The sequence below is a fragment of the Macrobrachium nipponense genome, chromosome 1 (assembly GCF_015104395.2).
Source record: "Macrobrachium nipponense isolate FS-2020 chromosome 1, ASM1510439v2, whole genome shotgun sequence".
Classification (NCBI taxonomy): Eukaryota; Metazoa; Arthropoda; class Malacostraca; order Decapoda; family Palaemonidae; genus Macrobrachium; species Macrobrachium nipponense.
The window spans coordinates 82898659-82921191 of NC_087200.1; the positions used below are offsets into that span (position 1 = coordinate 82898659).

The 22533-nt window shown below is 43.6% G+C and overlaps 1 protein-coding gene across 1 annotated transcript in view; it reads right to left on the bottom strand.

Moving 5' to 3' along the window:
• Positions 1 to 22533, bottom strand: part of LOC135219416 (rab GDP dissociation inhibitor alpha-like) — a gene marked incomplete at its 5' end in the record, with an annotated part of 65215 nt that overhangs the window by 1876 nt on the left and 40806 nt on the right. Inside the window, 1 exon segment of the mRNA XM_064256177.1 lies at positions 1410 to 1554. Coding sequence (XP_064112247.1) covers positions 1410 to 1554 — 145 coding nt within the window.

Genomic DNA, 22533 nt, shown 5'->3' on the forward strand with positions numbered 1-22533 from the left:
CAGAGATTAATCTCAATTAGTAGTAAAACAAAAGATGAAAACAAAGAAACCAATGGAAACAATGTGTAAACTTGAGAGTGAAGTTAATAAGCAGTATCAAAAAAGTGAAAAAAAAACTATGGCATCAAAAATTGGTTATCAGAAATTGCAGAAAAGTGGCTTACAAAAAGAAAAAAGAAGGGTTTCCAGAGGACAAAGTATAAAAAAAAAAAATGAAAATGCAGAAACTGAACTTGAAAATAAAGAAATACTGGAACGATGCATCATATTTCAAAAATTAGCTAGTTGGAAAAATTAGAATAAAATTAAGGATGTTGACATAGGAAACCACAGAGCTAACACGGCTGAAGTAGTAAACAAGGCCATCAGAAAGATGAAAAATGGATTAGACCGAGGACCATCCAGAATACAAGTGACTTGATAAAAGCAGCAAGAGACCTGGCCACCCTGCTTTTTCTCATTTTATTACTCATATATATTTGAACTTCATCATTTTATAGCTTTATACTTAATAATTTTCTTTAAAATAGTGTACCTTAACACATTTAGCCAACATTCCCGAGTTAGTCTACTCAATCGTTAAGTCTAACTACAGTATTAAACTTTTCACAATCTGCACGTTATTATCGGAGACTAATATCTGAAATTTCGTATCTTCATAATTATCGCTATTAGTTTCTAAGTTTATTTTTATTGTCATGGATCAAGAGATGAAAAATATAATGGATGAATTTCGGCGGTCACTTTGGATTTGAATGTCGCCATCACCGTCAAAACATAAACAAAGCTCGCCACCATTTATTGAGGAAAATCAACACTAAACTAGCATCATATAATCTCATGGATGGCATGTCGAATAGGTAAATACACAGTTACATAAAGGAAATTATAAAAACTCTCTCTCAAGCAGTAAGTAAGAAATTCGTGCTTGACAAATGTCCTTGTTTTGATTACAAGTTTTGGCTTGGGTGAGCCTTCTCAAGTGGAATATTTAAAAAATATATATTTATTCTTCTAAGGTTAATATCAAAAACATATTTGACTTCTCATATTTACAATACTAACAACTATTTTCATAAAAACAAAGCATATTTGGAATAATTTTTGCTGCCTTGAAGTTGTAAACAATACGTGGCGTGTCCCTGGTGGCAGCGGAGCAAACTAATGGCGGCAGATTTAAAATCAAGCCAAACCATACGAGTTTCCAGACCATAAAATGCCATTTTAAGAGGTTCAACTGTAGTTGCATATTTATGTATTCCTCATTGGGTGGTGGTGGTGGAAAAAAAAAAAAATTCTAATAATAAAATATATAAACCATCAGAAAAATGTTTGAGGATCAGGATTTAATACAAAATTAATAAAGATCATAAGGATACTAAGAGCTTTGTATTTTTTATATTACTTACTTCTGCTTTATGGGTCCCAGAAGGTTAAGCCCTGGAAGAATTTCAGCCTCAGGATTGTCAGTTTCAACTGTGGTGCTGACCATTGCTATAAACCACCCCTTTGCTGCTACTTGATGGGTGTAAGACACCAAAGATACGTAAATATCTGAAATAGAAAATTTTTTTTTTTTAAAAAAAAAAAAAAATGCTGTAATGGATCGTTTCCAGTTTCCATAAGAGAAATAAGAACATTAACTACACAAGTACATTTAATACCGAACAATTACCATTCAGTTATAAATGGCCAACAGTGAATTTACGTATTGTTGGTATGCTTTAACAATCAATTCATAATTCTGCTGCTTTTTCATACAAGATGCCCTTTGTAGCCAGGCTTGTGAATGAAGACGTCTGAAATTAACACCAATATTTTTCTTTGAATCACAGGTACGTAGCTGCAAATATCACTGGTATTTTGGTGGGAATATCTCTCTCTATTCACTAAATTCTTTTTAGTATTACTCTTGCTGCAGATACATCAAATGGAATAACAAGACATACTACCTTCATTCCATTTACAGACAATTTTTCCACAATATAAAGCCATTCACTGCAAAAAAACCTGTCAAAACGAGTTCATCAAAATACCATATCATTAAGGTTCTACTTGGTGTTACTTATAAAGTAAGTTAGGAACAAAATTGTGGCATGAATGAATATGCACTGCTCATGACCAATCAATCATCTGGTGTACAAATTTTTAACTAATTTGTATTTTTCATAACTAACAAACCTGAGGTCTTAACATTAGGATAATACTAGCGCCAAGCTGGAAACTGGTAAAATTAAAATTAAACTTGTGAGATCCAGGGACTATTGGTATCTATACCAGGTCACAGGGAATGTATTACCCAGAATGCCCTTGGCGTCCCGTGACCCACCAGTTACTCTTCCCACCCAGTTTAGACTGCTAGAAGGGTGGTTCGAGGTGGGCCTTTACCGTTAAGACCTGCAGGTTGTTTAGTTATGAAAATACAGATTAGTTAAAAGATGACAATTTGTCCAAAATTGCATTTTTCCTAACTATACAAACCTGAGGTCCTTTTACAATAGTACCTTCCTATTGTAAAAGGACCGAAGGTTTGTATGCCGTGTCGGAACAAATGACAATTTGGTCCAAAATTGCATTTTTCCTAACTATACAAACCTGAGGTCCTTTTACAATAGGAAGGTACTATTGTAAAAGGACCGAAGGTTTGTATGCCGTGTCGGAACAAATTTGTCATTTGTTCATATAGGAAACAAACCTTCGGTCTTAACATTAGGATACACTTACTTATTGGAGGGAGGTAAGCCTCTATAACTGACTGGGAGTTCCAAGACAATGGACTATTAAACCTTGAACCAAAGATACAAGAGAATCTATTGGTTTCCATCACTGGGTACTTGTACGACGCCATTGTTTATTACATTATGGAAGATGGAGAACACTCCATGCTCCTAAACCACTCTTGTCCCTTGTATCTGGATCTATTATCACCCCTCTCTTTCCTATTACCAAGAGGAGTGTGCTGGTACTGAAAGGTATACTATACTCTAGATTATCTTTACAGTGTGGCTGACCACCTCACCTGCATCTAGTCCGTTCCAGCTTATGATGGTACTCTCCTTCATACTGCCCGTAGGTAGAGTAGAAAGAAAGTAGTGAAGAAGAAAGACCAGTCATCCCATTCATTCTACTTTCATACCTTCATCTTAGACTAGACACAAACTGACCCGCCAGAGGTACCGGATGAGCTATACCAATTGCTGGGCCGCCACCACTGGACCCAAGGAAAAAGTGTCCAAGGATCTATGGGCAACATCTTTTAAATACAAAGAAGTGAAAGTTGTTTGGCGTTACCAAATACCAGCTTTCATAATTCTTTCCACAGACATATTCTTCTTGAATGCCAAAGGAGTGCTCAAGCCCCTTATGTCATGAGCTCTAGCCCTCTCTCCTGGTTATTTGACCCCGTCTTCTGTCATGTATGCATTCCTGATAGTTTCTCTAAGCCAAACCAATATTGTATTCCTGGACACTTCTTTTTTGTTCCATCCTGTGCTTATGAACAGCCTCCGCCACCCCGGTCTCAGGTGCCTGGTCTTCTTAAGTACTCTCTTAGTACCCTGACGGGACACGGAAGCATCTCTTCTTTGTCATTGTCTACGAATTCTGCCAGAGAAGGTATGGAAAAGGAGTCGAATCTGCCGTTCGCTACTGATGGGTTTTGAGTTTTGGCTACGAATTCTGGAACAAACTCGAATACCATTGACTTCCAACCTCTCGAAAGCTTTACGATATATGACACGCCATGCAGTTCCCCCACCCTTTTGGTTGAGGCTAGGGCCAATAAGAAGACTGTCTTCAGGGTCAGGCTCCAATCTGTGGACTGCCTCAATGGTTCGTAAGGGGGTTTTGTAAGACTACACAGTACCATGGTCAAATCCCAATCTGGGGCTTTTAGTTCCTTTGCCGAACAGGACTGCTCAAAACTCTTCATTAACATAGCCATCTCCCACGAAAACGAAATGAACACACCTTCCATGCATAAGACCAAGGCTAGAGCAGCCCTGTACCCCTTTACAGCAGATACAGACATATGCCTTTCTGTCCTGAGATATATCAGAAAGTCTGCTAATTGCTGAATAGTGGTTCCGAGTGGAGACAAGTTTCCTCTACGACACCAATCACAGTATGCTGACTATTTTTCTTGGTATACTGCTGCAGATGACTTTTTGATATTTCCTGCCTTCTGTGTTGCTGCTTTTTGAGAAAACCCTCTCGCTCAAAGGAGATACCTGACATTCTCCATCCGTGAAGTGATAGGGACTTCACTGACTGGTGGTACCTCTCCACATGCAGCTGACATAGTAGGTTGTTCTATTGGGTAACTCTCTCGGCACGTCTATTAAGAGTTCCAACAGGGCCAGAAACCATTCTGCCTTCAGCCATAAAGAAGCTACCAGAGTCATTTTGAGGTTCTGAACCTGACAGATTAGACAAAATGGAGGAAATGCGTACACGTCCAGATTGTCCCATGGGTGTTGTAGCGCATCTTCTGCTACTGCCTCTATGTCTGGGACTACTGAACAATACACTTCCAATTTTTTGTTGTAGCTGTTTGCGAATAGGTCTATGATTGGCCTTTCCCACAATATGAGCATCCTGTCCACTACCTGTTGATGCAAGGACCACTCCGTTCCCAGGATCTGATCCCTCCGGCTCAACTTGTCGGCCACTGTTTCTTTTCATGGAATATATCTGGCACTGATGTCTACTAAGTTCTCTCCAGCCCACTGATGAAGTTGAACTGTCATTAAATGTAAACTGCCGAGATACGATGCCTCCTTGTTTGTTTACGTAAGCTACTACTGTGTTGTTGTCTGACATCAATACCACTGATTGCCCCTTCACCCTCTCCTGGAATTCCTTAAGTGCTAGACACTACTTTTAACTCCAACACGTTTATATGGAGCTCTCTGTCCTCGCCACTTCATTTTGCTGAAATCGTCAGCTCCATCCATGTGGGCTCCCCAAACCTTCGAGTGACACACCTGAGAACAGCAAGAGAACCGGGGAGGGTTGCTGAAGGGGAACACCCACTGTCAGATTGTTGTCCTGCATCCACCACAGCAAGTCTTTCCTCACTTCTGTCAATAAGGGAGTTTGCTCGTACGGGTGATCTACTGTTGGCGACCAAAAGTCCTTCATCCTCCATTGTAGAGATCGAAGGTGTAGCCTCCCTTGTGGTACTAGCTTCTCCAAGGAAGTTAGAATTCCCAGTAGTACCTGACACTGTCTTAATGGCTGTGTTCGTTTTTCCAGAAAGGCATTCACCACTCGTTTGCATTTCTCTACCCTCTGTCTGCCAGGAATACTTTGGCTTTTACTGGGTCTCTAATCATACCCAGATACACTAGCTGTTGACTTGGATCCAACTCTGACTTCTCCTGATTTATCACAATACCTAAGCTATGACAAAACTGCAAGAGGGTCACCCTGTCCCGAAGTAATTTCTCTCTGACTTTGCTATCACCAGCCAATTGTCTAGGTATCTTATTAGCCTGATCCCTGAGCATGCGGCCATGTTAACACAAGAGTGAACACACTTGTAAAAACTTGAGGAGACGTTGTCAATCCGAAGCACATGACTTTGAACTGGAAAAACTCTCTCTGCAAGACTGAAGCGGAGAAATTTCCTGGAAGACTGATGGACTGGGATCTGAAAGTATGCGTCCTTCAAGTCGATTGTCAGCATAAAGTCCTTGGCCTTGACTGCTTGTAGAACAGTCTTTGGAGTTTCCATCCTGAATCTGGTTTTTCTTATAAACAGATACAATGTTGACCGATCTATTACTGTCCTCCAATCCCCGTTGGCTTTAGGGACATGGAAAATCCTGCTGTAAAACCCCTTTGACAGAATAGATACTTGTTCCACAGCCCCTTTTTCCATCATCTTCTTCACTTCCTCTTGCAGAATAAAAGCCTTCTGAGGTTCCTGAACATAAGCGAGGTGAGGTAATGGTTGTTCTGTCAGGGGTGGGGTTAATTCAAATGGAATCAAATAACTGACCCTGAGAACATCCACCACCCACTGCTCTGCTCCAAATTCCTGCCACACCTTCCAGTGATTTGCCAGGCAAAACCTCCACCCACTGGTGTGGCGGAGTGATGAGAGGCGCCCATCCTATTGTCTTGAACCTCTCCCTCTTCCCCTATTCCCCCTTCCTCTGTTATTTCTATTGTGAAAGGGCCGATGAGCAACTTCTTTGGGGAAGAGGGTCTTGTTGCTCCATTAGGGATATGTCTCACTGGCTTCTTTCGAGGTATTTGCTGCTGCCTTACCTCAATAGGATTAGCTGGACTTGTAGATGTTTTTCTAACTGCCTGCTGTACTAATCTATCGTTAGTGTCCATCATTCTTCTATCTATAGCCTCTTCCAATATGCCCTCTGGCAAGAGCAATTGCGACTCTAGGATATCCCCATTCCTCATTGCTGGCAGGGAATCCAAATCAACAGTGCAGCTTAATCTAGCCAAAGCTACATCTCTCCTCATTAACAGGGTATTTGCCCAAACATTGGCACTTAATTTGTCAAGTACGCAATTGCTTTGGAACCTGATTGTAGCAACCTGATAAACACTGATTAATTCCCTGCTTTTCTTGTTACTTCTGAGGATGCAATTTTCGCCACTGTTGCTGACCAAAGATCTAACCAAGAAGCAGTCAGAAAGACAGAAGCAGTTTCTTCTAACATAGCAGCCTCCTCAAGTTCACCGTCCAGGCTTAACCTTACCACATTTGGGTTAATTTGTCTTGACAGCAAAGGAACCATTGGTGTCATACAATAATTCCTATGTTTCATCATTGGGGGTGGGATAAACTTAAACTATCTATTCAATCTTAAGGAATTATCCCTTCCCGCAATCTGTGCATTTACGTGTTGTAAAACACTCTGCGTGACTTGAACAAGACAATTCATACAACATCTTCGTATCCCTTTTCAATCCAAACACCATGTCAATCCCCGGAGGAAGCATACCGGCAGGTGTCTCCGTGCTCTCCGAAAGGTTATTGAATTGACGAAGCAAATCATTCACCTCCACATATGAAGCTAGAAACTCTTGGTTGGTTTTTGCCTCCTCCGTTTTAACGTACTGTGTCCTATCCACTGACAAACGTCCGGGTGTTTCATGGCCGTCTGACCCTACGGCCGCAGCATCTTTGATCTCTGATGGCCGCCGACGGCACGATCCTGAATTGTCAGTAGGAGAACGAGACCGCCTAACTCCTTCTCTGCTTGCAGATCTAGAGCGAGAATCTCGCCTATACCTCCAAGATAAAGGCTCTCTCGAAACTGAGCTAATTTCCTCTCTATGCCTATTGATATCATCTCCAACGACCGTCTGAGAATTCGGCCTTGATCCCTCATCTAGGCAAACAATACCTTCCACCAACATATCAGACGAGGTTACCAATTCTCTATTATTCGACCTTTTAATGAAAGCCCTCTCATCCTTTCTCCGTATTTTAAAAGGTCTTAAAGGCGAAACTGGTATCTGTTCTTTATTCTTTGTTGCACTCTTTGCACCGATCATTGATTTTACCAATGGCATTGTAGTCTCTCTTAGACTCTTTGTACTCTCTGCTGGCATCTCCTCATCGGCCGCTCGCCCAGCGATGCTTTCGCTTGTTCGGAGCTTGTAAAAGGCTTCGTCCGTTAGCTTTAAGCTTACCAGCCACTGACTTCTTGACTTTCTTGTTGACCGGAATGTGAGTCCTGGCTCGAAGATGAAGAAGAATTCACTCTTCTCCTCTTGGTCCGAGGATCAGTCACGAAGTCCCATATCCTCCAACGCTTGACTGGTACACACAGTGACGTCATCGAAACCTAGCGATGACGCTGAGCTAGAGGAAGAAGACGAAGAAGTAGACAAATCACGCCTTTTTTTTTTGTCTTTCTTAACTACCTTCTCCTCTAGATCTTGTAATTTCTTCATGACTGTGTGAACCAACGAGTCATGAAAGCGTATTTGGCTCAGGAGGCAGCGAAGTAGATCGAGAAGCAGTAGGCTGTGATGTCATCGTGTCTGCCATGTCGCTGTGTGACGCCGGTTGTGAAGTCATCAATCTTGTAGGGAGAGACTGGGCGGCTGCTGCTGGCATCCCTACGTTTGTAGCAAAACTACCTCCAACGTTCTGCACCGCCGGAAACATTGAAGTTGTTGATGTAGACCGTTGGCATTAGTTCCCATAAAGTGCAGGCCCGGGGCTGCATGAGGAACATTCAGCGCTGTCGGGCCCTGTTGGAATCGCGACGCCATATAATGAGAGACAGCAAGCCTCCAAGGTGGTATGCCTGGTAGGCATAAAGCTGTCCATGTACCTTCCATTCTCTGCGCATCGGGAACTGGCAACTGAACAAAGATGGCGATGCTCCCCCACTCCCTGCTGAGAACAACAGAGCGTAATTATGCATAAAATTACCCAAAAACCCCTCCTGGAGTTTCCGATAGCGAATCGCTAGAAGAAACTGAAGGAGTATGGGGAAAAATAAGATATTGCTTAAACTACAATAAAGTTTTGTACATACTTACCTGGCAGATATATACTTAGCTATAGTCTCCGACGTTCCCGACAGAATTTCAAATCTCGCGGCACACGCGACAGGTAGGTCAGTGGTCTACCTTACCCGCCGCTGGGTGGCGGATGTACGAACCACTCCCGTAAGCTTGTCAGATTTTCTCTTCCACCTGTCTCCTGAGGGGAGGCTGGGTGGGCCATTAGTCGTAGATATCTGCCAGGTAAGTATGTACAAAACTTTATTGTAGTTTAACAATATCATTTTGTACATGAACTTCCCTGACAGATATACTTAGCTGATTGGCACCCTTGGTGGAGGGTAAGAGACAGCTCAATAATACAGGTAGACGGGAAACAACTAATGTTGTAGGATATAACAACCTTGGTTCTCACCTTTTCAGGATGAAGAATTCATAGATACTATCTCTGAGTCTGCATTGCCTGGAGAGCTACAGCTAGGACGTGACCTGATGCTGAAAGACTCTCGGATCTACCACTGGGATATGTGATCCCCTATTGTGGTAGAATCCAAGTCGGATGCTGTTAGAGGGGACCTTGTCCGCTTACCTAACAGATCCTTACCACTACCTCTGCAAGGAGCCAAAACCCACCAGACCACCTAACCAAAATACAAAGGGTTAATATTACGACAAAAAGAGGTGCCTCCTGCAACCTCTTTCAGACAACCAAAAAACAACAATATAAAATATAGGGTAACATATAAAAAATTTACACAGGATAAGTTTCAGCTCCCTGCCCCAGCACCGAATCCGCCGATACGAAAGGACCCAAGGCGAAGCATTTATCATATGTGATTTTCACATCACGTAGGTAGGTGGTTTGCGAAAACCGATTGGCATCTCCAAAAAGTCGCCTCCATCAAGTTCCGCACAGACATATTTTTTCTGAATGCAAGCGAAGTTGCGATGGCTCTCACCTCGTGAGCTTTCACTTTCAGTAGTCTAAATGATCTTCCTTACAGGCAAACAATGTGCCTCTGTAATAAGGCTTCTCAGAAAAAAGGAAAGAGCATTCTTCGACATGGCCGAGTGGGATCCTTTACGGAGCACCAAAGTACATCTTGATTAGCCTTAAGTTGTTCCTTCCTCTTAAGGAAATACTTCATAATTCTCATAGGGCAAAGAGTTCTTTCAGGCTCTCCCTACTAGAAAAGATAAACTATGAACTTCAAAGCTCCTGGGCCAAGGGCGTGATGGTTTTCATTCTTTGCAAGGAAACTTGGAAGAAACGAACACACCATAGAATCTTCCTTAAACCCTACATTGCCCTCAATAGCTTGGAGCTCACTCACTCTTTTAGCTGTAGCTAGGGCCAAAAGGAAGATAGCCTTCTTCGTCAAGTCCTTGAAAGAGGCTAAGCCAGGAGGTTCGAATCTAGACGATCCAAGGAATTGTAGGACTACGTCATAGATTCCAGTTCGGTACTCCATGAGGACGCTTAATGGTTTCAAATGATCTAATAAGATCATGCAGGTCCTTATCATCGGATATATTTAAGCCTCTATGTCGAAATACCGCCGCCAACATACTGCGGTGGTATCCCTTAATAGTTGACACAACCAGATGACATTCTTCTTTGAGGAAAATAAGGAAATCCGCAATTTGGGTCACAGAGGTACTGGAAGATGAAATGTTCTTCCTCTTGCACCAACGTCTGAAGACATCCCACTTTGACTGGTATACACGCAAGGTGGAAGGTCTCCTCGCTCTTGCGATTGCTTTAGCAGCTGCTGCTGAAAATCCTTTCGCTCTGACCAAACTTTGGACAGTCTGAAACCAGTCAGACTGAGAGCGAGGAGATTTTTGTGGTACCTGTCGAAGTGGGGTTGTCTGAGTAGATCGCTCCTTAGCGGGAGCGATCTTGGAAGGTCCCATCTAACCATTCCAGTACCTCTGTGAACCATTCTTGGGCCGGCCAAAAGGGAGCGATTAAGGTCATTCTCGTTGAATCGGACTCTACGAACTTCTTGATAGTTAGCCCCAGGATCTTGAAGGGGGGAAACGCGTAGACGTCGAGTCCGTTCCAGTCTAGAAGAAGAGCATCTATTGCTACTGCCTTTGGATCCGATATCGGAGAGCAGTAAGGATCCAGCCTCTTGTTCTTTGACGTGGCAAAGAGGTCTATGTGTGGCCTGCCCCATAACTTCCACAGGCTCTGGCATACATCCAGATGAAGGGTCCACTCTGTGGGAAGGACCTGATCTTTCCTGCTGAGGAGATCTGCTCTTACATTCCTTTCTCCCTGCACGAACCTGGTGAGAAGCTTGATTCCTCTTTCTTCTGCCCACAGAAGAAGGTCTCTTGCTGTCTCGTACAGGGAGAAGGAATGCGGTCCCCCCTGTTTCCTGATGTATGCCAGAGCTGTAGTGTTGTCCGCGTTGACCTGCACTACCGATCTTCTGACTTTGGGCTCGAAAGCCTTCAGAGCCAACCACACAGCCATCAACTCCTTTCTGTTGATGTGCCAGGCTACCTGGTCCCCCACCCAGGTACCTGACACTTCGTTGGTTCCCAGAGTTGCACCCCACCCCATGTCCGACGCGTCGGAGAACAACACCAGGTTGGGGGTCTGTGATTGAAGAGACAGTCCCTTCGCAAGAGGTTGGGATCTGTCCCACCATAAGAGATGTTTCTTGATGTCCTGTGATAACGACAGGGAGTACGTCAAATCCTGAGAACGACGACTCCAATTCCGATGAAGAAAGAATTGGAGCGGTCTCAGGTGCAACCTTCCTAGGGAAACGAATTTGCTCCAGAGAGGAGAGTGTCCCCAGCAGACTCATCCACTCCCTCACTGTGCATACTTCTTTCCCTAAGAAGGTTGTTACTCTCTCGAATCCTCGGGCTATCCTTTCCTGCGAGGGAAAAGCCCGAAAACTCAGAGAGTTCATCTGTATCCCGAGATACACACACTCTTGCTCGGGAATTAGTGATGACTTCTTGAAATTGACGAGAAGTCCCAAAGCCTTCGTCAATTCTAAAGTTACTTGTAAGTCCTTCAAACAACGATCTTCTGAATTGGCCCTTATTAGCCAATCGTCGAGGTACATGGATATCCTCACCCCTTTCAAATGAAGCCATTTGAGCCACATTCCTCAAATCCCCGTGAACACTTGAGGGGCCGTCGAGAGCCGAAAACACAGAGCCTGAACTGAAAAATTTTCCCCCCCATCATGAATCTGAGAAACTTCCTCGAGGAAGGATGGATCGGTACGTGGAAGTAAGCGTCCTGTAAATCCAAGGAAACCATCCAGTCCCCTGGACGAAGTGCTGCCAGCACTGATGAAGGCGTTTCCATCGTGAACTTCTTCTTCTACGAAGAAGTTCAGGGCGCTTACATCCAACACCGGTCTCCATCCCCTGAGGACTTCAGAACTAGGAAAAGGCGGTTGTTGTAGAAGCCCGATGAATGATGGTCTGACACTAGTTCGATAGCCCCCTTCTCCAGCATCTGATCTACTGCTAGATGGAGAGCTTGATTCATGATGGGGTCTCTGTACCTGGCCGTCAGTTCCCTTGGGATGGTCGTCAAGGGAGGTCTTTCGACGAAGGGATGAGGTAACCTCTCCTCAGAATAGAAAGGGTCCAAGGATCCGCCCCTTTTTGGGCCCAGACTTCTGCAAACTCTAAGAGTCTGGCGCCCACCGTTGTTTGAAGGACCTTGCAAGTTATTTGGGGGCTTTAACAGACTTGGCGAAAGTCTTACCCCTTCTTGAAGGTCCTACGACCTCTAAACGTAGAGGTTCTTGATGAAGATGCCCCTCGAAAGGGTTTCTCGAACACTTGCCTTTTTCCTTCTTAGCCTTGGTAGGGAAGGAAGGGCGAGGTTTTCTTGCCGACTGTGCCAAAAGGTCCTGGGTGGCTTTGGCCGAAAGTGACCTCGAAATGTCCTGCACTCGATGTTTCGGGAACAACTGAGTAGACAGAGGAGCAAACAGCAAAGAAGACCTCTGAGCATGGGAGACCGACTTCGTTAAGAAGGAACAATAAACCGACCTCTTCTTCACGATCCCGGCCCCATAAAGGGAGGCGATTTCACTCGCTCCGTCTCTTACTGACTTGTCCATACAACGACACACATAAGATCATCTGGTGAAATTGACTCTGGCACTTCAATTTTCTTGGCTAGGACTCCCAACGACCAATCAGGTAGTTAAATACTTCTAGCACTCTAAACATACCTTTGAAGCAAATGATCCAATTCATTCATTGCCCAAGTCGTCTTAGCAGAGTTAAGGGCAGTTCTCCTTGTCGAATCTACCAGCGCCGAAAAATCCGAATCAGCCGAAGACGGTAGACCCAATCCTAAGGGCTCTCCTGTTTCGTACCAGAAACCAGCGCGTCCTGATAACTTCGAAGGAGGAAAAGCGAACATCGTTTTCCCCGCTTCTTCTTTGGAAGCCATCCAGGAACCAAAACTCCTCAGTGCCTTCTTCATAGAAAGAGTTGGCTTCATCCTCACACAAGAAGAACTCTTCGCTGTCTTCGCCGTTGAAAAAGTGAGTGAGGAGAAGGAGGAGCCGTAGGCGTAAGGGAATCCCAAAAACTTGTAAAAGTAGCTCTGTAAGCTTCTTGTAAAGAGAGACAGCAGCAGAAGTGTTCGGTTCCTCATCTGAACCTTCTAGGACGTCTTGTCGAGGCGAGCGCGGAAGATCCTTAGGTGACGAAGGGATCCTAGCAGGAGTTGAGCGAGAGGTTGGAGAACGCCCTCTCTTAGAAGAGTTCACATCCACTGGAGAACGATGAGAAGATCTGGGAAGTCTACGATGAGACTCCCTCTTCGAGGTATACGGAATCTCAGCCGAAGGAGAGGTAGGGCTCCTACTCCGAGAATCCTCGGAACATCCGCAGGGCGCTTACGAGAGGCGAGCGCCTACTATACTCTATGCACCTATCCTGAGGCGAGCGGCTGCCAGGAGAAGAGCGCCTATCGAGAGCAGAGCGCTTGCGCGGCTTCTCCATACCTGTCCAGTTGCGTACGATCAACGGAAGTTCGACTGGAACGCAAATGCGCCTACTAGGAGAAGGCTGCTTGCGAGACTCTTGACGTCTAACAAGAGGGGTAACATTCAGGAGAAGGGCGCTTCAAAACTAACGAGCGCCTACTTGGAGAAGGGCGCTTCCGGGATTCCTGGTGCCTACCAAGAGACAAACGGTCAGGAGAAGTGCGCCTAGAAGCACGGTTTGAGGAGAGCGCCTACACGTGAGGGAAGGGCGCTTTGAAAAGACGCTTAGTTGTCTGCCCTTAGGAGAATAATCAGGCGTATGAACGCCTTAAAAGAGACGAGCGCCTATTAGGAGAGCTATGTTTGGGCAGTAGGCTCTTGGCGCCTACCTTGCGGGGAGCGGCTAACAGTAGGCCGTCTATCATGCACACGACTCCAACCAGACTCTAGATGCCTGTCAGGAGAGAAGTCACGATCCGATACTCGAGGAGAGTGACATCTGGAAGAAGAACGTCCCTACTTGTATAAGGGCGCCTTCTATAATCTTGAGGCTGCTGAGGAGAAGTCTCACGCGAGGGAGTTGAAGAAATCGCGTGGATGAGTCAGGTGCAGTGCGCTTACCGGAAGCGGGAATCCAATCTGGAGAAAAAACTTCTTTCTCCATAGAGCGTCCTACCGATGTTTGGCGCCTTGAAATTAAAGAGAGCCAGGGCGAGCGAGGGCGCTCCCGGACCGCACGAGGGCGCTCCCGCCCGACGCCCCCCCTTCATTACGAAACACCCCCAAAAAAAAAAAAAAAAAAACCCCGCCACAAAAAAAAAAAAAAAACACAAGAAACCTCCCCATATGAAGGAGAACGATCCTCTGAAGAGCGGCGCCTAGATCTCTTGATCGGAAGAGAAACGTCCTTCTTCCTACGTGATCTAACTGCTAGAGAGTCTGCTAGCGCCGTGATCTGAGCTTGAAGTCCCGCGAGTACTCTCGTAGGAGAATCTTCTAGTTCTTCCTCGGAAGCAGGCGCCGAGCGCGGAGCGCGAGAAGAAGAACGATCACAGGATTTCTTGGGTTTCTTCGCCTCCACCGACGATTCTTCCGGGAAAACCTCCGTACTAGAAGCCAAAGGACTGCAGGGAGCCTTCCAAGCCCTCTTCAACGGGCGCGACGCATCCGGGGAGTTCCAACCTCTCTTCGGAGAGGGAGACGACGAAGAGGAGAAGCATTGGCGTAGGAGCTCCTTCTTGTAACGATCCGAGGGCAGCCTGGGGGAGCGTACTTCAGGATCTGCCGAGGGGACGCCTGACCGGTGGGGGCTCTCCCTAGCCCTCCTGCGGCTTTCGACTTTCCTACTCCACTGGAACTGGGAGTCTGAAGAGGTCTAGGCCTAGAGGCACTAAGGAGCCACCGGTCAGACGCACCTTCCACAACACTGGGGACACTGCACTGATCACTAACACTCTCCTTACCTTCCAACTGACGAATCTTCTGATCCACAGAACGATTCTTGGCTTTCAGAGCTGCCGCCCTCCAGAAGGCGAATCTTCGGCTTCGGTGCGGGGAGCCGGGGCTGCAACTTGGGAAGAAGGTTCTAATTCTACGTTAGTCCTATTAGGATCCACATCCAACTCACTCATTCTAGATCTGCTAGAACTTCTAGAGGAAGCCTTACGCACTCTATCACGTTCCAACTTCCTAACATAAGAAGAGAGAGCCTTATATTCTTCTTCATTCAATCCCTTACATTCACTACAAGGGTTAGCAAAAGCACATTCATTCCCCCTGCATTTCATGCAAAACCGTGTGGGGTCTACCGAAGCTTTCGGCAACCTCACCTTACATCCTTCATTCACGCAAACCCTAAACAAAACCGAAGTTTTAACTACCGATTCTAGATCAGACATCGTTAAAGAAAATCAAACTCAAAATCAAACCGGTCCACAATCAGCGTATGCCAAGCCAACAAAGCGAATACGTCACCAAAAGAAGTCCAAATTAACTCCAGGCAAGCGAGAATCGAAAAACTATCGAGAGGAACCGACAACAGTTGTTATCGTTCCCGCGACAGAGAAAAATCTGACAAGCTTACGGAGTGGTTCGTACATCCGCACCCAGCGGCGGGTAAGGTAGACCACCACCTGACCTACCGTCGCGTGTGCCGCGAGATTTGAAATTCTGTCGGGAACGTCGGAGACTATAGCTAAGTATATATCTGTCAGGGAAGTTCATGTACAAAAATCAAAAGCAGGCAACGAAACATATGGAGCAGTCTGATGTATTGCCAATACAAAAGAAGCCAGCGACGCTTGGTCAACCAAAGATGGCATCGTCTCCTTTCTCTTGTACTGGCCTTTCTCATAAAACTTCCTCACTGTTCCACCGACCAACCGCAACAAACTGAACAAGGATTAGTAATAGTACATACGTTTTCTCTGCACCTACACACGTTGGATGAGGATCTGTCGACACCAAAGTTAGAAATCTTAAAGGAAACCCACTCACTCCAGGGCATTTCCTGTGTCTCTTCCAAGAACCAGAAGTAGTCCCGTTGGTGAAGCAAAAATCTCCATCTCACTATGTACACACCCTTTCAGATCACCAACATGAGCACACACACATAGAAAAATTAAAAGTGAAATTAATAAAATCGGGCAAACTAAAACCGGCTTTAAAACAGACAGAAAGTAAACACGTCCTATCTTAAAGGCGGTAGGAAAGTTAACTGGCAGGTCATGGGATGCCAAGGGCATTCTGGGGTAATACATGCCCCATGACCTGGTATAGTGCCAATAGTCCCTGGATCTCAAGTTTAATTTTAATTCTACCGGTTTTCAGCTTGGCTCTAGTATTATCATAATGTTAAAGACTGAAAGTTTTGTTTCGTATATGAACAACTTTAATAGAACTCAAATGCCCATTTTAACCTCCTTTGTAAGAACAACTGATTGCATATGATCACTGCTTGACACAATCAATATTTAATCAGTATCAAGAGCTCAAGCTATAAGAGATGAAGCACAAGAATTAAAAGTGAAACCAGATGAACACCCCAGCTGCATTAAGAAGTAATAATAAGAGAGATTGGACAGAAAGATAGAAGATTGGAGTAAAATTCAGAGTAAAAAAAAAAACAAAAGTCTATTAAAGTGGGTGCAGCTAGGGGCTGTAGGGATGCTGCAACCAATCTCTAGTAATAATGCCTCCAGTACACTAAAACCTGTGACCAATATACAGTGGTACCTCGAGATACGAAATTAATCCGTTCCGAGGACGGCCTTCGAATTATGATATTTTTGTATCTTGGAACACATTTTACATGTAAAATGGCTAATCCGTTCCAACCCCTTCAAAACACCCCAGTAAATTATATTTCCAGGCCTAAAACACATGTTCTAGGTTATGACGGAAGAAATATGACTCCAAAAAGGCAAAATACTGTACATACTTGAGTAATATTCAACTGCATGTAATGTTCACCCCATTTTTTTACTGCATATATTAGGACTTCACATATGTCCCTTAGCAATAAGCCTAGCCTATGTTAGCGGTTGCTACTGTAGCCTAGTCTATGATTCTGACATCTAAACCTAAGAGCTAAAAGCTTAGAATATGCCAATAAAATGTATAAATAATCAGTATGTACTCATTTCAAATAATTATTAATTAATCATTAACTATAATACACAAACAAACAAACAAAAACCTCCAATTGATTGTTTTACATTCAGCTCTTACCCGTCTTAGGAGTATCGAACGAGCGCCAAGCAATCATTTTTCCTAGCACACAGTAAGCCATAAATTGTCATTAGTATCTCTCTTCAACTAATGAAACCACCAAACAGTATAATAACCATTCATTTCTATTCTTTATTCTATCTTTACCTAATGAAGAGAACCGAGTTACTGACAGCTATAATGAAAACGCGTTTACGTAACGTAATAATAAAACAGAAGAATAATTCTAAAAAATACGTATTTGTTGGCAGTCTGATTTATTTTATATTTTTATGATATCTAATTCACAATTTTTTTATTAATGTATTGCATGTACTCATTTCAAATAATTATTAAGTAACCATTAACTCTAATAAACAAACAAAAACAAAAAGCTTCCAAACGTCTGTTTACATCCAGCTTCTTACGAGTATCGAACGATCGCCAAGCAATCACTTTTGCACAGTAAGCCATAAATTTTCATTATCTCTCTCAACTACTGAACTACCAAACAGATATAACCACCATTCATTTCTATTCTTTATTCTATCTTTACCTAATGTTTTTTTTTTTTTTTTTATTAAATGTATTGCATGAATAAGTTTTTCAATTTACAGCAACCTTTTTACCAATAGAATACTTAAAGCACAAGGGGTAGATGCTGACCAATAGGAGAGCAGGACCTTATGGGGTGACTAGGCATCAGGAACCAATGGGAGAGCGGGAGGATGGTGGCAAGTTTACTCAGTTCAGTTAGCGGCGCGGGAGTTTTGAAATTGTTCTCGGTGGTCCGGGCGAATCTCGGGACTTTACAGCAACAACCTTTCGTATCTTGAAAACTTTTCGTATGTAGAGCAGTAAAATTTTTCGCATTGGCTTTCGTATCTCGAGTTTTTCGTAAGTGAGCCTTTCGTATCTCGAGGTACTACTGTACTGGTTTTACAATTCTTGGCTACTACCAGTTTTTTTTTCCAAGCAATGACAACAGCCACTGCTCTCCATTGCAGTGTCCTCCCATATATTATCTCTGGTTCTTAGCCATATATCCCCTAAATTCTCTGAGATGCCCATGGGGTTATTATACATCCAAGAAGCCAAAAGCCATACTGGAACAACTAATCAGGAAACAGTCTTGTGCTTTTGCGTATTTCAATTCTTCCATTTCTTTTCTGCTAGTAAATTACGTTGCATATCGTACTACTAATTTAATGTTACAGGACTTTTCAAAAATTTTTCAACATGAACTCTTAAAACATTTACTCACTTGAAGCGAATGTGATTAAAAACAATCATTTTAAGAACAAAAGGGAACCTCTTAATATTGATACTCGCCATGAGTTAGCCTGTCCACCACCCAAAACCCAAAACCTGTTATCGATACCCATATGATGAGAACTCGCAATGTATATGTTGACAATAAAAGATAAAAAGAAAGAAAAACTCACCAGAAACTCCCTATTACTTGCTTCTGCGGGATGATAATCTGAGTGGAAAGGGCATCCTTTGTATTGCTGATTGGATGATCCACAAACAAATAGCACGTACTACTTGACCACCTGAAATTCCAAAGTAATTCATTAGTGACATACTCAAACCTCAAAATTTGTAAAAAAAACTACGGTGAATGGTACACATAAATTGCTTTACACAACATATCAAGTTCTTGTACATTAATGAACTAATGTTACCTTGTAATATCAACTCTCAAACCAACCAACCAAAATTTTTTTAACCAAAATATTCACGTTGTAATTCCTACGCGTACAAAGTGCATCAACTTAAAAGTTGACTGTGGTTAATTGGCTGTCATGTATGATGTGTAACTCAACCAGAATAAAACCACATCAGTTAACATGGGAAAAAATAGCTAGCAGTCAGATGTTTGACAACATGCTTTATGAATTTTTCAAATTTCCTAAAAAGGTGGGATGTTATTGATAGTGGTCTGGTTCACTCTGGTCCCAGTGAAAAGTTTCTATTAAATAAAGAATTCCTTTTGAATCAATTCTTCCATAAGGTCACAGTATAGCAACCTTGGGAGATTGTTTGCAACTTAAGAATGTATTTGAATTTACTCTCTATTACTTTGATCTAGGCTGAATCTTCATTTACTAAATTTTGGTTTTCTGATGCAAGAAATTTATTATTTCACCTGCAGCACTTCAGCTGTTATTCCAAGGGCTCGACTTCAATTTGGTAGTATTGATAGTTTTCACTTCTCAAGATTATGCATTTTTCCTGTCAGAAAGATTTCCTATATCTATAACAGAATCTGTTTCTATAACTTTATACACCCTTAATGTAATGATCTGAATAGTCTCTGTATTCAGTTGTTTCTTAGTAAGTCCAAAGCATTTGATTTCTACCCACTTTGCCTTGTGAATGATGAATGCAGCAAGGAGAGAGGGGAAGAGTTCAGGGTGATGTTCAGTTGAAACATTACAAGTCGTCACACATTGTTTTGCATTGATCAGGAAGAGACGAGGGTTGCCTTCAGATCTACTTTGGATTATTTATGAAAAATAACATTTCTTAATTTGTATTTTTCCTTATATACAAACCTGAGAGGTCTTTACATGGAGGATTTACTTTCAGCACAAGCTGGAGCCAGCCATTTAACTTGAAACAAGGCGGGTATTGGTAGCTGGCTATTTACGGAAGGGAGGATCCTCCAGTTGGTATGTAGTCACTCTACCTTTTTTTGGCCCAAGAAGCATTATGAGGGGTGGCTAGAGGTGGGGCATTTATGTCAAGACCTCAGGTTTGTATCATGTTAGGAAAAATACAAATTACTTTTAAAATTTGTCATTTGTTCCTACATGTATACAAACCCCTGGTCTTTATACAGTAATCCTCGGGGTTACGCTGGTCCTCGACTTACGATGTTTCGTGGTTACGAACGCGCCCCCATAAAAATATAAAAAATAATATTTTGCGTCGTTCCGTCTTACGCGGTTTAGCGTCGTAAGCAACGTAAACAAACGCGAACTAGTTCCAGGCGCACGGCGGAAGAATACGCTTTGTGGGGGAGAGGACGGCGTCGCTTCGCTACGCTCATTCCTCGCCCATACGCCATTTTGGTTGTTTACACTGCCTCTCTCTCCCTCGTGTTGTATCGTTTTTGTAACTTTTTGCTCTTTGTTATGGCTCCCAAGCGCAAGGTGGACTCTTCTGATGGTAGTGCATCGAAGAAAAGAAAGGCCATCACCATGGAAATTAAAGTGGACATTATAAAGCGATCTAGAAGGGAGAAACGCCAACAAACATTGGCCGCTCGCTTGGCCTTAGCCGTTCGACCGTTGCTACCATTATCAAAGATAAAGAGCGCATCGTTGAACATGTGAAAGGATCTGCTCCTATGAAAGCGACAGTGATAACTAAGCAGCGTAGTGGTCTAATAATTGAAATGGAAAGGTTATTGGTGCTTTGGTTGGAAGACCAAAATCAACGGCGTATCCCAGTCAGCCTTATGGTGATTCAGGAGAAGGCGAAAAGATTGTTTGAAGCGTTGAAAAAAGAAAAGGGGGAGGGAAGTGAAAGTGAAGAGTTTGTGGCTAGTAGGGGTTGGTTTATGCGATTTAAGGCTCGGGCCAATTACCATAACCTTAAATTGCAAGGTGAAGCTGCTAGTGGGGATGAGAAAGCAGCGAGTGAATTTCCTAAAGCGTTGTCTGAGATAATTAAGGAGGGGGGTTATTATGCTCAGCAAGTGTTTAACGTAGACGAGACAGGTTTGTTTTGGAAACGTATGCCTAACCGCACTTACATCGCAAGGAGGAGAAGTCAGCACCGGTCATAAAGCCAGCAAGGAGAGGCTAACTTTACTTCTTGGGGGTAATGCTGCTGCGACTTCAAACTGAAGCCCTTGTTGGTGTATCAGGCTGAAAATCCAAGGGCACTCAAGGGCATTTGGAAGGGTCAACTACCAGTAATTTGGAAGTCCAACAAGAAGGCATGGGTGACACTTGCAGTGTTTTGAGGACTGGTTCGTAAACCATTTTGTTCCAATGTGGAGCGGTATTGCGCCTCCAAGGGTATCCCCTTTAAGGTGTTGCTAGTGCTGGACAATGCCCTGGACACCCTGCCCAGCTGGGAGACTTCACTTCAACCCTAATGTCAAGGTGGTTTACCTTCCACCTAATACCACGGCCCTTTTACAGCCTATGGACCAAGGAGTGATTGCTTCGTTCAAGGCCTACTACCTACGAAGGACAATTGCTATGGCTTTACAGGCAACTGAACAAGAAGGACTTGACTCTGAAGGACTTTTGGAAATCCTACAACATCCTTGATGCTGTAAAGAACATTGCTAATTCCTGGGAGGAGGTTAGCAAACAAACATGAATGGTGTCTGGAAGAAAATTTGTCCTCAATTTGTGAATGATTTCCATGGGTTTGAGGACACAGTTCAGCTAGTTGTCAAGAACGTTGTTGCCCTGAGTAAGGAAATCAATTTGGAGATGGAGGTTGATGATGTTACAGAGCTGCTGGAGTCTCATGGCGAGGAGTTATCTGCTGAGGACCTGATACAACTGGAGAAGCAGATAATAGAGGAAGAAGAAGAAGCACCCACCCCAGAGCCTAAGGCTTTCACAAGGCAGGACTGATAAGAGGTTTTGCAGAGTTGCAGCAAGCGTTGTCAACTTTTGAGGCTCAGATCCCAACTTGGACAGGTTCACTAGGGTTTCCAGAGGCGTCATGGATTTGATGCAGTGTTACAAGGAGATCTTGGATGAAAAGAGGTCGCTCTCTGTTCAGACTAACCTGGAGCAGTATTTTAAGAAGTAGAGAGGCCTGCAGGAGATCCTGTACCCTCTACCTCAGCTGCCTCTGCTAATCCAGCACCTTCTGAATGTTCTGCTAACCCAGACTCACCTGCCCCAGTATCTCCAGCACCTTCTGTAGGTTCTGCCTCACCTAAAGACTCACCTGCCCCAACATCTCCAGTAGTATGTTCTGCCTCACCTCAAGAATCACCTGCCTCAGCATCTCCAGTACTAGTATGTTCTGCCTCACCTCAGAATCATCTGCCTCAGCATCTCCAGCAACTTCTGGAGGGTTCTTTTTCTCTTCACTAACCTCCCCCAGTCTCTCCAGCACCGCAGCTTCCTCTCCAGTGTGCAAGCCAATCAAACTAATAAAGGTAAGGAATTGTTCTCTCGTTGTTATTGATAGGTATTTACATTAAATCATGTGGTATTTTTCAATGTTCCGACTTACGCTGAAAATCGTGTTACGATGCATCGTAAGAACGGATCAACGTCGTAACTCGAGGAACCCCCTGTATAGGAGACTTACTACTTGTGGGAGGATTCTGAGCAAGTCTGAACAACTGGTAGTTTGT